This window comes from Pseudopipra pipra, chromosome 3 (assembly GCF_036250125.1).
Source record: "Pseudopipra pipra isolate bDixPip1 chromosome 3, bDixPip1.hap1, whole genome shotgun sequence".
Taxonomy (NCBI): Eukaryota; Metazoa; Chordata; class Aves; order Passeriformes; family Pipridae; genus Pseudopipra; species Pseudopipra pipra.
The window spans coordinates 12,631,958-12,645,036 of record NC_087551.1 but is presented as its reverse complement, the minus strand read 5'-3'; the positions used below and the strand labels follow the sequence as shown (position 1 = coordinate 12,645,036).

The following is a 13,079-nucleotide window of genomic DNA, read 5'->3' as shown; positions in this document are numbered from 1 at the left end:
TCCTCTCACATTGCCACAAGTGGTTGTGCCGGCAGCACATTGCTGGAAGCAAAGTCCTGTGAACAGGATCAGTGACTAGCCTAGGCTAAAAACAGCTCTGGAGGTAAAAAGGGGCAGCAGTGGTAGTACAAAGTAAGCTGGCAATGAGCAGCTGGAGGTAGGATGCAGGCAGAAGTGGGTTTGGGAACTCCTTGAACTGGCATAATTACTGAGAAGTGTCTGATCTCAATCTCCCCTGTTACAATTTAAGCTCAGTATTTCTTAGCCTGTCCTAACTGAAGTGACACACCAATACATCCCCTCTCCCCCAATTTTAGCACATAGAAGCAACTACAGAAAGGCTCATGAATACTGGGGGTCAGAAAGGTAATTGTCATTTGTCAAGTAACACTTTGGGGAGGGATTAGACTCCAGTAGATACTCTGCACCTGAATCTATATCCACTGAGACCTACTGTCCACCAGTATGTTCAGAAGTTGTAGTACAACTATAACTAGAATATCTGCTTAATAGAATTGGAGTATAGGTCCACTGCAACTTGTTTCCTTTGCTAGAGGATTCAAAAGGATAGGCCTGAAAAATATAAAATTGCCTAGAAAAGGCTATTCCTGCTGCTTCTTGGCCTGTTGTCATTCTATTGTCCTGAAACCACTGCCCCCAAAAGTAACAGAAATGGTTCAAAGCAGATGTTAACTATCTAGGTTTAATGCCACTTTTTCAGTTTTTCATTTGGATTAGAAATATAATAAATAACCTTATCTCAAAATTTTCAACCAGCTGCAATATAAGTTTGTGAGCTTCATTCCACTTCTTTATAATCCTCCTTGAACTCATTTTTGTATGACTTTGATAGACTTGTTGCCAGTAGTACTGTCTGAATGAATTGATATACAAAGTTCCTCACATTTTAATACACGCTGTGCTTCCACAAACTGGCGTTTCTAGAGCAGTAACCAATTCTCCTGGAGTTGGTAGTCCCAAAAATGACACAGCCTTCCATGCAGCTGCAAAATCTTGGTGGAGAATGACTAAACTATCATGAAATTTAGCCTCATTACACCTTTTGGATTCACTTAGCATTTCAGTTATTCTGAATTGCTCAAAAGACACCTACCCCTTTATCAGTTACATGGGAAGTGTTGGTTACAGTATCACAAGCAGGCAAAGGCCATGTGTGATTTTGTGTATTGGCTGCATAAGAAACATCAGCATCAAGACTTATTCCTAAAACTCTTTCTGTGTATTTTTTTTGTAAGAGGTACTAATGGCTGCTCTTTCCTTCTAGATTAATTCTGCTACCATCTGTGAGGATGACTATGAAGTCACTATTACACTGAATTATGTTCTTGCTATTAACAAGGTCAGTTCAGGGGATGAGGCCTGTTGATAGGCAGCTGGCATAAAGCTGTCATTAGACAGCAAGCGTAACACTGATACATTTTAAATTTGGGTCTAAACAAGAAATTCTTTTATTCAGAGCGTGTTAACTTATCACTTTAGAGAAAAAAATCTTTTTCTTTCTCTGTTGGAGCTGGATGAACGGGTATCTTTATCTGATTAAGCCACACTTCATGGTTATGTTGCTATCATCTTGCATTTCGTTAGTTGCTATTAACATTCTTCTTTCAGCTGATGTTGTTTGATGATTCTAGCTTTTGATGGTGAGCTTTTGATCTTAGATCCTGCTTCTCTTCAGCCTGCAAACTGTGCTCTTAAGAAACAAGCTTAGTAATTTTCAGTAGTTTGGAGATAATGTTTGTCGGAGCTCCTGTTAACTGTATTCAGAATTTGGAATCCCTATCTCCAGAATTACCTTGTTCCAAAATCCACCCTCATTTCCAGAGTTTCAAAGATGAAAATCTACTGTTTCAAAAATCCGAAATTCAGATTATATCTCTTTTGTAGAAACTTAGCAAGCTTACCTTGTGATGTGGGACCTGAAAAGGTATATCACATCATTTCAGAAGTGAGGAGTTAATCAAATCTCTCAAGTGGTAGAAACACTTTCATTTGGATAAGAATCTTCATTTCTTTAAGTCAGGTTGTATCACCTTTTTTTTTCCTAAATCAAAACAAATTTTAGAAAAAATTGCTACATTATATTGCCTCAAAATTCAATGTTCAGTTTTTTTTCCTAAATCAAAACAAATTTTAGAAAAAATTGCTACATTATATTGCCTCAAAATTCAATGTTCAATTACATATGATAATGTCTTGTGGTAATTTGACACTGATATTAAAAGCCTATGTATTTTCCTATATGCAAACAGCACTGTTTTGTGCCACAGCAAGCTTATAACAGCATTACATGATAATCTTATTAACTGCCTGCATTTGATGATTCTACAGGATATTCATACTAATAAACCAGTGAAGTTCAGCAGTCATTACCTGAATACTGTAACAGAAGTCAGAAATGGACAGGATAGGAATCAGACCAGTTTTGGTGAGATTTTTTTTCCCCTGTCTTTACAATAGACCATAAATATAGCAGTCAGGAATAAAGAAGTAAAGCTTGGAAGCTTAGACACTGAGGTGGGTAAACTACTATATTGGGATATTCTGTACCTGCTTAACTTGATCTTGAAGTTTCAAATTGTGTCCAAGTTGAGATTTAAGTAACATACAGACTCTCCCAAAAATTCTTAGGAATCCTTCATCCCTAGAGAGCAGCTGAGACCAGTTAACTGCAGCCATAGCTCATAGCAGTTTTTTTATTATAGCGATAAAACTTTAGATGTTTCCCATATTCTTTTACAATAGGAGCCATAAATATCAGTATGATCTCTGCTTGTGAGCTGTGCCACAGACTTCAGCTGGGGCATATTTGGCAAAGATAAGAAATTATGAAATACATTAATTCTAGACCTAGTTTTCACAGATGATGTTAACTTGCATCTCCCGTTGGTGTCAGTAAGAGCTCAGCATTTTAGGCATCTCATATTGGATTTAGATTTTCATTAAATCAACTAGTTGTAAAGTCAGCATTAGAATTCAGAAATTGCTATAGAATCATTTGACATGCTTCAATTCCCATATAGGTTTCATCCACTTTGTGCTTCCAATCTGAGACTTGGCAAGAGGTGGCCATGGCGCTGGGAGCTGGTTTTTTGGAGTGTTAATAATGTGACTGTGATTCCAGGCACTTGGGTCCTCACATGCTGCATAATTTCCTTCTCAACCCTCCTGCACATTGGATAGATTATGTCTCTTAAAAATAATGGCCATACATATCTACTGATGATCCTCTAGTCTTGTTCTTAAGTATTTGGAAATCAGACTGCTTTGAAAAATTATAAGGTTTTTGGACAAAACAATTCATGAATCTGAGTCAAAACTGTTGAATAGCTGCAGCTAGTTAGAAAAGAAACCACCACCCAAACTCCACATTTCATTGAATCTTCATTTCAAAATAGCAAGTTTTTCAGACTGCCTGAGTATAAAACTTTTGTTAAAACCACTGTGATCTGCAACAAATATTTCATCACTTTCTCATGTGGAAAACTGATAAATATTGCTTTAATTGTGGATAAATTATTTCCAGACCTCTCCCACAAGTTCTAGTTAGGATACTGACTTTGCTTTGAATTAACACTTGTTTTCCTTTCTGGTAGGCAAAGATGATTGCAATCTTTTCCATTCAAGAGGCAAAATAAAGAGAACAAAGTCAAGAACACTTACAGGACAAGAAGATAAGCTCTCTGTAAGTATCTTCTGCAAATACAAGAAAAAGTATTTATAGAGCAGCACTAACATGAAGGAGGGCATTTAAGGGTTAAAATATGCCCCTTGACTGGGGCGGGGCATAAAAGTCCAGCTTAATATAAAACCTGAACATTGGTAACTGACATTTATTACAGAACTGAAAATAACTATGTTTTTTTCCTACAAATAGCTTAATTAGATTGTTTCTCTCATTATTGAACGCGTTGTATTTTACCAATACCCGTTCTACTTTAGGCCTTAGGTTGTCCCCCCAAGTTCCTCAAAATGATCATCTCACTCCATGAGGATCAACACGACCAAGTCAGATATGGCAATGCACTTTCTGAGCCCTTTCTAATAACTAATGGTGTGAAACAAGGCTGCGTTCTCGCACCAACCCTATTCACAGTCTTTTTCAGCATGATGCTCCAAAGGGCCATGGCAGACCTTGAGGATCAAGACGGTATCTACACTCGATACCGTACTGATGGAAGCCTTTTCAACCTAAGGCGACTGAAGGCCCACACTAAGACCTTAAACCATCTTGTCCGGGAGCTGCTCTATGCTGATGACGCCACCCTTGTCGCCCACACAGAAGCAGCTCTGCAGTGTTTAACATCCTGCTTCGCAGACGCTGCTGAGCTCTTTGGGCTGGAAGTCAGTTTAAAGAAGACAGAAGTTCTCTATCAACCGGCACCTCAGAACTCTTCCATCATCCCCATATCACCATTGGCGAATCAGTGCTCAAATCAGTCCAGCAGTTTAATTACCTAGGTAGCCTCATCTCCTCGGACGGTAAGATTGACGGAGAGATAGATAACAGGTTAGCAAAGGCATATAGTGCCTTTGGAAAGCTTCATAAAAGAATTTGGCAAAATAAACACTTGAAGAAAAGTACAAAGATCAGTGTTTACAGAGCCATAGTGCTGTCTACTCTCTTATATGGATCTGAATCATGGGTCATCTACCGCCACCACCTGCAACTCTTAGAACGCTTCCATCAACGCTGCCTTCGTACAATCCTAAACATCCACTGGTCAGATTATGTGACTAATACATCTGTTCTAGAACAGGCAGCAGTCACAAGCATTGAGGCCATGTTGCTGAGAACACAGCTGCGTTGGGCAGGGCATGTCTCAAGGATGAAGGACCACCACCTCCCTAAGATCATGCTTTATAGTGAACTTGCCTCTGGCTGCCGCATGAGAGGAGCCCAGAAGAGAAGATAAAAGGACTCCCTTTTATCTTGAGATGAAACAACATCTCAGCCTTGGCCATATTGATCAACATAACTGGTCTACTCTGGTCTCCAGTTGGGAGGTCTGGAGCCACACTATCTGTAACGCTACTGATGCCTTTGAGAAAGCACGCAGGATCACTCTCGAGGAGAAAAGACAACGCAGAAAGAATCGTGCCCTGCAGAATATACCACCTAAGGAGTCTTTCTGCTATGCCTTTTGCAACCGGACGTGTTTGTATCATATTGGCCTTTTTAGCCACCAGCGCGCTTGTAACAAATGTGGGTAGAGCCCTTCCCAAATCTTCGTTCGCGAAGCCTAGCCATGATGGTGATGGTACTTTAGGCCAAAACACTGTTGGAGACTGATTCTGTTATAGGTTTTCTTCAGAAGCAGTATCAGATGAAGGCACTGTCATCTTCCCTTGACTTTACTATGTTTGACTCCACTGATGTACTGTGCTGGAACTACTGTTGGCACAGTATGTCTATGAACTAGGAGGGAGAAGATGATCTACCTAACAAGCTTTTAAGTCAACTCCATTTTCCCATTAAGCTGAGATGTCAGCATAATTGAGGCCTAGTTTAATTCCAGAAGCAAGGCTTCACTTCCACTAGAGACCAAACTTCCTGAAAGAATGGCCTACTAAACCGATTGTCAGTAATGACATGGAAAGTTTCAAAAGGGAAATGTACATTAATCTAAGCTTGGAACAGTTAGCTATCCCAACAGGTGGGAGAAGATACACAGCTCTGTGATATGAGTCCAGAGATAAAAATGCTTGGAGAAGAACGAGGTGGAAGCCTGGGAAGAAATTAAAGGTTTTACATTTTATTGTTTGTTGTTTTAAGATTTAGTAAACTAACTTCTTTGAGAAAAAGCATACGCATTTTTTAAATAAAATACTTTCACAAATTCTGGAAGCTTCAAATTTTAATCCTAAATATAGCACTTTTACTGGGCTGAGCAGATCTTTATACAGCCCTGGAGAGCTGCATTGATGTAAACCTAATATTTTTCAGACACATTTGCTGAATCAAGACCTCAATAGTGAGGTATTAGCCTGGGTTACCAAACACTTGCTGATATTGAAAAAGACATTCCCAAAGAAGAGTCATGGATTAGCAATAATGAGGCTCAGATACATTGCATTCAAGCCACTGTGTGCATTTTTCACCTTTACTCAAAGGCAGGATATGGCCTAGTTTTCACTATGTGAAATGTTACTGTCTGTGTCTCTACAGCCAGAATCTAGACAACTACTGGATGAACTGGGTCCAAATGGAAAAGGAAGAATCACCTATATAGAACAATTGCTCAGTGAAGTAAGTTATTGCTTGCTGAAGTTTCCCTTTTCAATTCTTTGACCATTTACTGACAGAATATTAGCCTGGTATGCAACTTTAGCTTTATGCCTAGGAGGCAACAGTCTCGTAATAGTCTTCAGATTAAAAGAGCATTTTCGAGAAGATGCGACCTATTTTACATTTATATATGTTCTCCCCAAATTTCTAGGGTGCATAAGGCATTCTTCTCTGTTTGTCAAGGCCAAGCAGAAAGTTTTATAGTTTAGGGTCAAGTCCTCTCTATAGGAAAAAAGCAAGCATAACCTCTAAGTTTTTGCTGTGTGGTAGGGTAAGGTGCACCCTGACTGTGGAATCTGATTTGACTGCTATTATATACATTACTCTGGTCTTGAGCTAGGAGATGACAAACATTTTCAGAAGAAACATGAAGAAGCAAAACAACACAATTTTAACATTTCTCTGTCTTGAGCATAAAGCCCACTTGCCAACTTGAATTGGCATAATATTAAAGCAACATGGAAGTTGAAGAATCTGTATGGTTTTTAACAGCTCACCTTCCCTCTGCTGTGCATTCTAGGGAGCTGACCCAAACTGCATCAGCGACAAGGATCAACCTGCTCTCACAGTTGCTGTCCTTAACAAGCACACAGAAGCAATCTCCCTCCTTGTGCAGAAAGGTGCCGACATAGACCAGCAGTCAGGACTGTGAGTGAGCACTGATTCTCTGCGTTGGGTATTTTGAAGTTTTACCAAAAAAAAGCACACATGCTCCAATTTTAGAACTAACCTCCCACCCCTCCTTTGACACAAATATGTAGTTGAGGAGCTCCTTTCAAGGACAGTATCCACAGTTCTTCTTTCAGCTGGCAGTTTTGAAGACTTCTCGTAACTGCTGTTACAAAAGCTGCTGTTCTATTCAGTTCCTTCCCCCATCCATTTATATGATAAACCTCACTAAAGCCTACCACACTTCTAGCGTATTCTGTATCCTATTCATTTTCCTTAGTTTTATATGCTAAGACATGTACTGGGATAGTTTCCTTTGGTAATAAGTACATTGTTCTTTCCTCCTGTGCAGGCACAACAACACAGCTCTCCATGAGGCAGTTCTGCTTGGATTGGAGGGACAGGAGAGCATCCGAGTCCTGTTACGGTATGTACTGTAGCTGGGCTTCTAGCTCAGTTGCAGGCTACCCACAGCCTGCCTGCACAGACCTAATTGGCACTACTGAAGGGCCAGAGCCTGTCCAAGGCTCAGTGGTCTTATCACTGTCCCTGCAGGAAGAGGCACACAGAAATTCTGAAGTTACTCCGCATCAACATTTACCTACAAGCCACTTCACAAAGTCCAGTAACTTGAAATGAATTTAAGTATTTGAAACCAATTTGTTCTTTATTTACAGCTGCAATGCAAACATACAAAAGAAGAACGCAGAAGGGCAATCAGCATATGATTTGGCTGTTACAACTGGAAATAATGAGGTTATTTCATTGTTCCAAGTAAGGTCGGACAGAGAACATTGAACAAACTTATGAAACTCAGGAGCACTGGTGTCGTCAACGTGTTACTACAACAACCTTTTTCCCAAAATAGAGCTGGAGGTTCCTTGACTTTGGGAGCATGTAATCATGTGTGTTCAGTTCTGTCGCAAAATTCACAACCCTGTACGATCAGATTGGGCCCTGTAACAGTCAAATATTTTCTCCAAGATTCCCCCCATTCCTTTCCAGCAGGTCAGAGCAGTTTCTGACTGACTGCACTCTGTTTTGCAAATTTCTTTTCCTTTCCAAACTTGTGCAAGGAAAGGGACAAACCAAACCTTCCCAGGCACAAATAAATTTGAATGTCTTTGAAATGTCTTTAATGCCTAATGAATGCTGCTTAAAAAAGTTTGACACTTGGGCAACAGCACTGAGGCTGATGATCTTATTTTCCCTTTTGATGTTAAAACTGCATTCAGTGCAGCCCATTGCATTGAAGGTGAGATTCCTTTCCTCCAGAAAATCAAGTAAAACTACTTTGAATTATACCAAAGCTTAGTGTGCCTGGTATCCTTGTAAACTTGTAGTTGGCTGCTGCCTCCTGTTGATCTATGTATAGATAAAAGTTGAAGGCAGAACAGCAATGTTATTAGCCACAGTCCTAAATCCCTGAAGGATTTTAAAAAATCCTTCCCCTTTTCATGTCCCAAAATATCCTAAAGCATTGGTATATCCAGTACAAAAATAGAAATGCCTGTCAATTCTTGCCAGAAATATGTTTTAACACCAGAGCTACCAGGATCTCTACAATACAGCAATATCTCTAAACAGCTGGGTTTCAAAAAAAAAAAAAGAAAAAAGAGAACAAGTAAACCTACAAGTAGTAATCCTTAATAAAACCAACAGAAAGATTAGGAGAATCCGTGCAGAGAAAGATTATGTATGCAATATATCAAACCACAGGTACTTCCTAGACCGACTCAGGTGAGTGAAGCAGAATTCAGCCTGCTTCTCAAGACAGCCAGTCTGGAAGCAGCCTTGGGAAACAGCTATTCAGTCACAGTGGCAGTGCCACAGTACATTTACAAGAAAGATGTCACTAGCAAGTGTGAAGCTGCAGCAGTCTAGGCCAGATTCTTTATTTTAGAACGTGTGCTCTTGGCTGCATCTTCAACCTCGGTCATCTTCTGAGAAATCTCTTTTTTCTGCAGAAAGTGAAAATAGTACATTACTGCCTACTACTAAGTAGAAGACAGTATCATCGAGCTTCAAGGGGAAATCAGGCTACATCTCGCACAGAACAGAGACTGAGGAATGGGCACACCACCTCATCCAGCCCCAGTCTGGAAGCAACAAAGCACTTTGGCAATGCAGTGATAAGGAACAAGGAGTCCAGCTAAACAATCCCAAGACTAGAAACTAAGTAACTCTTCCAATATTACAGGAGGTTAGAGATACATTACGGTCTCTGTGTACGCTGTGTACGTACAATTGCCTTTATTATTCGCATTTTGTCCAGCTTCAGGAACTCCTGTAGTGTCAGGTTAGCAGGCTCTTTCGGAAGGGAAAGAAAACCACAGCCCGCAGAGTGCTTTTTGTGTTCCTCCCTGAAAAGACGGGGGGGGGGGGAAGAGAAAATGGAAGACAGTAGCTCCCAACAAGCCACACGCAGCTGTTCTCCCCTGCCGAGCACCTCGGTTGCCAGCAGCGCTTCCCGCTGCCGGAGCGGCGCCGCCATCGGGAGCGGCGCCGATCGGGGAGGGGGCCAGGGAAACCACCCCGTACTCACAGGGGATCGTCGTCGGGCTCCCACCCCTCCAGCTCCTTGAGGCAGAAGAAGCACTGCGCCACGTCGGGGCTGTTCTCGCTGGGGCAGTGCACGAAACCCGCTGCCGCCATCTGCGGGCACAAGGAAGGCGGGAAGGTCCCGTCAGCGCCTGCCCGCCCCGCTCCCTCGGCCCCGCGCTCCCGCTCCCGGCTCACCCGCTCGGGCGTGCAGGCGCAGCCCTCGGTGAAGGGCCAGTTGCGGAAGGTGGCGACTCGGGAGGAGACGAGGTACAGCCGCCATTTCTCGGGCAGCACCGCCGGCCCCGCGCCGGCCGCCATGTCCCTGTTCAAACGGCGGCGGGCGCGGAGCAGGGCGGGAGCGGGGCGGTTCTGCCGCCCTCCAGCACCAGCGGCAGCCTTGGAAATTCCGAAGAGTCCGAGAGCATGAGCCAGGAGGAAAAAGAATGTTTTGTTTTCTGTGGGGTTTCTAAAGCCCCCAGCACAAATCCAAGGGGAAGAAGGATAAGTTTGCCAGATCGATCTTTTTTTTTTTTTAATTACACTCCTAGGAAGGTGCCATGGGTTTTTGTGCTGACAGAGCTGGTAGAGAAGCACAGCTTCTTCAACAGGAAACTCTTGCCTCCTGTTGAGGCAAAGCCCGCTCAGGGATGCTCCCGCTCCTCCGCGACAGTGGCTGCTTGTTCCTGCCCCAGGCAGCCGCCTTTCCACTCCCGCGGGCAGCGGGAGCGGCTGAGCTCACTGTCCCTGCCTGGCTAACGCTGCCTGTCTGGAGAAGAAAGCAGGACGAAGCACTCTTGTCTCGCTGGTTTTGCAGGGACGACCTGGCTACTCATCTGTCACAGCAGCGGGAGCTCAGATTCCTGAGCTGTGTGATGCAGCAGGCAGTGTTTGCTCAGTGTCTCCTCCAGAAAGAACGCAAGGGCTAGAGGGAAGCAACTCTGCGGACCAGGTTGGCAGAGACAAGTGATAAAGATGGCTTAGCTCAACCACTCACGAAGAGCTTATCATCACAAGCAGGTGGGTCTGCAAAGCAGCACATCCTCACACTATAGGTGGCAATGAATGGACCAAGCAGACTTTTTGGAGCAGGTGAGGTTTCACCTTCATCCTCTAGGAAAATTTTGTTCTGTTAAACTGAGCTATGTTTGGCAACTCTAATCGCTGCTACAGTCACTGCACAGGTCAGGGAAGCGCAGAGTAGTCGTATCATAAAGCAGGGTGGATGCTGGCTCTTTAATCACAGCTAAGGTAACAAATCACCCTGGTTTCCAAGGCACAAAGAGGGAATCGGAGGCTAGGAGCCTCATCCCTTGCAGAGAAATCCATGGCCATTCAAGCACTGGCCTTTAAGCTTCTCATTATTCAACATTATGGGGAGGAAACATTATCTTGAGAGGACCCTTGAAGTGATCCCTGTGCAGCCACAAAAGAGAGATTGAGCTGCAGCAGCTATTTTATAGCTACTTCAAAGGCTGCCAAGTTCTGGCGCTGACCTAGTGAAGACAAGTAGAGCTCCCTGGCAGCCCTGGTGCATTTCCCCAGGTTATCAGATTGCACACCTGACTTCACACAGTGCCTGTCAGGATGCTGGCCTCAGCCTCCTGTCGTTGGGACTCTTGCTGAAAGCGGGGGTGAATTCCTGCTCACCCAACAGTACCTCCGTGCTCACCCCTACAGCCTGTAGAATAAAAGCAAATGTTTCCTACAGCTTGAGTTGCCAAGAGAAAATAACATGCGAATACTGCAGTTTTCACCACTGGTTTTCAGATCTGATTTGCTGGGATCTCTTTGCAAGTCAGAAAGTTCTTGGGTCATGGCTGTTCACCTTTACCCTATCAGTGAAGTGATGCTTGAGTCAGCCACACTTGTACCCACCAAAGCCATTAGGATCATCAGGGAAGGATCTCATAGTAAGCAATTCAAAGGCACACCACATCTTCACAGGCAGCACGAATGAACAGGGTGTGCAGTTCATAAAAGCACAGAAGGTAACACTTAATCTCCCAGTCCTGAGAGTGTGGGATATAAAAAGTATAGCTGTTAACTAACTAATTTTCCCAGAAATATGGGCAAATTATTAAGAAACATGCAAAATAGCAATACCGATCTCCATTCCCTGTAAGCTTTACTGAGCTCATTCTTACCAGTCTTCCTGAAAAAGGAAAACAGCTGAGGTGCAAAGGCTCAAAGGCATTTAATCACTTAATTGCCTTTGAGGATCTGGGAGTAAATGAAGCACCTGGATAAGACAAGCTGTCTGCAGCACAGCAGGTATCCCAGGTCTGTTATAACACCCTCTTCACTTGGCATTCTCCCTCTGAGGGACAAAGCCAGAGAGATATAGGCACAGATCAAGCAGGTGCTCAAAATCTTCCTGGTCACCTTTGAGAACGCAATGCAGAACTGGTAATCTTCTTCAGACTATCCTGTATCTCCTAATTCTGGCTGAAAAGGGACAGTCTGCTAAGGCCTGCATGGGTGTGGCTTCTGTGCAGGTGTCCAGTGGGGAAATAAGGAGTTTCTTGCCTGGGTCAGCTGCCCACACACATCCTCTGTCGGCCATATTTGAGTTTGCTAGATTTCAATGAAATATGATGGAGAGACAGCTTAACAAACAGTACAACTACAGGTAGGCTTTTCCAAGGGAAGGGCTTTAATTCATTCATAAAGACAGGTATTTTTTTTCTTTCCAAGTACAGCTAACTTGTAACATAAGTAACATCAAAAATTTTCACAGTCATAAAGCAGGCAGAAATGTGCATGAATGGGCACACAATCCTTGGATGGCCCGTTTTTCCCTCCCACTACCACTGTTTTTGTGTTGGTGATGATGTACGTTGACTACACAGAAACATACTTTGTGTCCCTTTCTCTTCTGTTACCAAAATGAAGACTGTTAAGGCAACTTCTACTGTGGCCAGGTAGCCAACAGGTACACACAATGGATTAAGAACAAAGAAGTCACATTTGGTGTGTAGCTCTTTGTGGGCTTGATGTGAAAGGAACATCACTGTGGATGTGATCCGTAGTTAAAATGCATAGACTGACCTTCCGTCAGTGCTGCTTTCTGTTCATCTGCAGTGAAAGTCAGGGAGAGAGAAGCCACTAAACTGCATAAAAGGAGAAGAGCCCACTACCAGAGAAACCATTTGGGGTTTGAATTTTCTTTCGTTCTTGGTTATTCCTATTTATTCTTTGCTCTCCTTTTTACTTATACTTAGAACCATGAAATGACAGCTTGGTGCTTCCAAGAACTGGATCTGGCCTACCTTCTCTTCCCTTCAAGCTGCAAGCAGATTGCTTCTACAAATCAGCCTGCATTTCAAACATCACCACACACTTTTCTGAGTTTTTTCTATCCAGAGTGCCTGTAGCAGGAGGAGGTGGATGCTGGAGCCTTCAAGGCCAGCTCTATGGTTAGAGGTGTGCCAACAACTGTGTCAGCACCAACAATGGCAGAGAGGTTGTAAGATTTCAAGGGGCTGATTTGGCAGGTATGGTATCCTATCTTGCCTAGATACAAACCCACATGACACCTTGTTCCTAAACACAAAATACT

The 13,079-nt window shown here is 43.0% G+C and overlaps 2 protein-coding genes across 8 annotated transcripts in view; one reads left to right on the top strand and one right to left on the bottom strand.

Annotated features, from left to right (window-relative positions):
- Positions 1 to 9,189, top strand: part of DZANK1 (double zinc ribbon and ankyrin repeat domains 1) — a 28,403-nt gene extending 19,214 nt beyond the window's left edge. For 5 of the 6 annotated variants that reach the window (XM_064647883.1, XM_064647884.1, XM_064647880.1 and 2 more), the window contains 7 exons: positions 1,286 to 1,360; positions 2,350 to 2,446; positions 3,615 to 3,703; positions 6,188 to 6,268; positions 6,828 to 6,955; positions 7,329 to 7,403; positions 7,654 to 8,110. In XM_064647883.1, the coding sequence (XP_064503953.1) occupies positions 1,286 to 1,360; positions 2,350 to 2,446; positions 3,615 to 3,703; positions 6,188 to 6,268; positions 6,828 to 6,955; positions 7,329 to 7,403; positions 7,654 to 7,774 (666 nt within the window). In that variant the 3' untranslated portion in view covers positions 7,775 to 8,110. Of the gene's footprint in view, positions 1 to 1,285; positions 1,361 to 2,349; positions 2,447 to 3,614; positions 3,704 to 6,187; positions 6,269 to 6,827; positions 6,956 to 7,328; positions 7,404 to 7,653; positions 8,111 to 8,943 lie in introns of those variants that run through there. The other variant, XM_064647882.1, reaches the window with a different exon arrangement.
- On the bottom strand, positions 7,617 to 10,034 carry BIRC5 (baculoviral IAP repeat containing 5). Of its 2 annotated transcripts, XM_064647905.1 has the most exons (4): positions 9,716 to 9,885; positions 9,522 to 9,631; positions 9,222 to 9,339; positions 7,617 to 8,937 (listed from the first exon to the last, which is right to left on the bottom strand). In XM_064647905.1, exons 1-4 carry the CDS (start codon positions 9,836 to 9,838, stop codon positions 8,857 to 8,859), a joined length of 432 nt encoding a protein of 143 aa, XP_064503975.1. In that variant the 5' UTR covers positions 9,839 to 9,885; the 3' UTR covers positions 7,617 to 8,856. The 2 variants fall into 2 exon arrangements, with proteins under 2 accessions (XP_064503975.1, XP_064503976.1); XM_064647906.1 differs by lacking the exons at positions 7,617 to 8,937; positions 9,522 to 9,631 and having other exon boundaries at positions 9,716 to 10,034.
- Between the last annotated feature and the right edge of the window lie 3,045 nt (positions 10,035 to 13,079).

What these genes read in the sequence shown, in the direction of transcription:
- BIRC5 (XM_064647905.1), bottom strand. Translation starts at nt 9,838, where the DNA reads ATGGCGGCCGGCGCGGGGCCGGCGGTGCTGCCCGAGAAATGGCGGCTG. An exon ending in GCGCCTGCACGCCCGAGCGG is followed by an intron (nt 9,632 to 9,715) that starts GTGAGCCGGGAG and finishes TTGTGCCCGCAG; the next exon opens with ATGGCGGCAGCGGGTTTCGT. An exon ending in TGCGAATAATAAAGGCAATT is followed by an intron (nt 8,938 to 9,221) that starts GTACGTACACAG and finishes CACTTTCTGCAG; the next exon opens with AAAAAAGAGATTTCTCAGAA.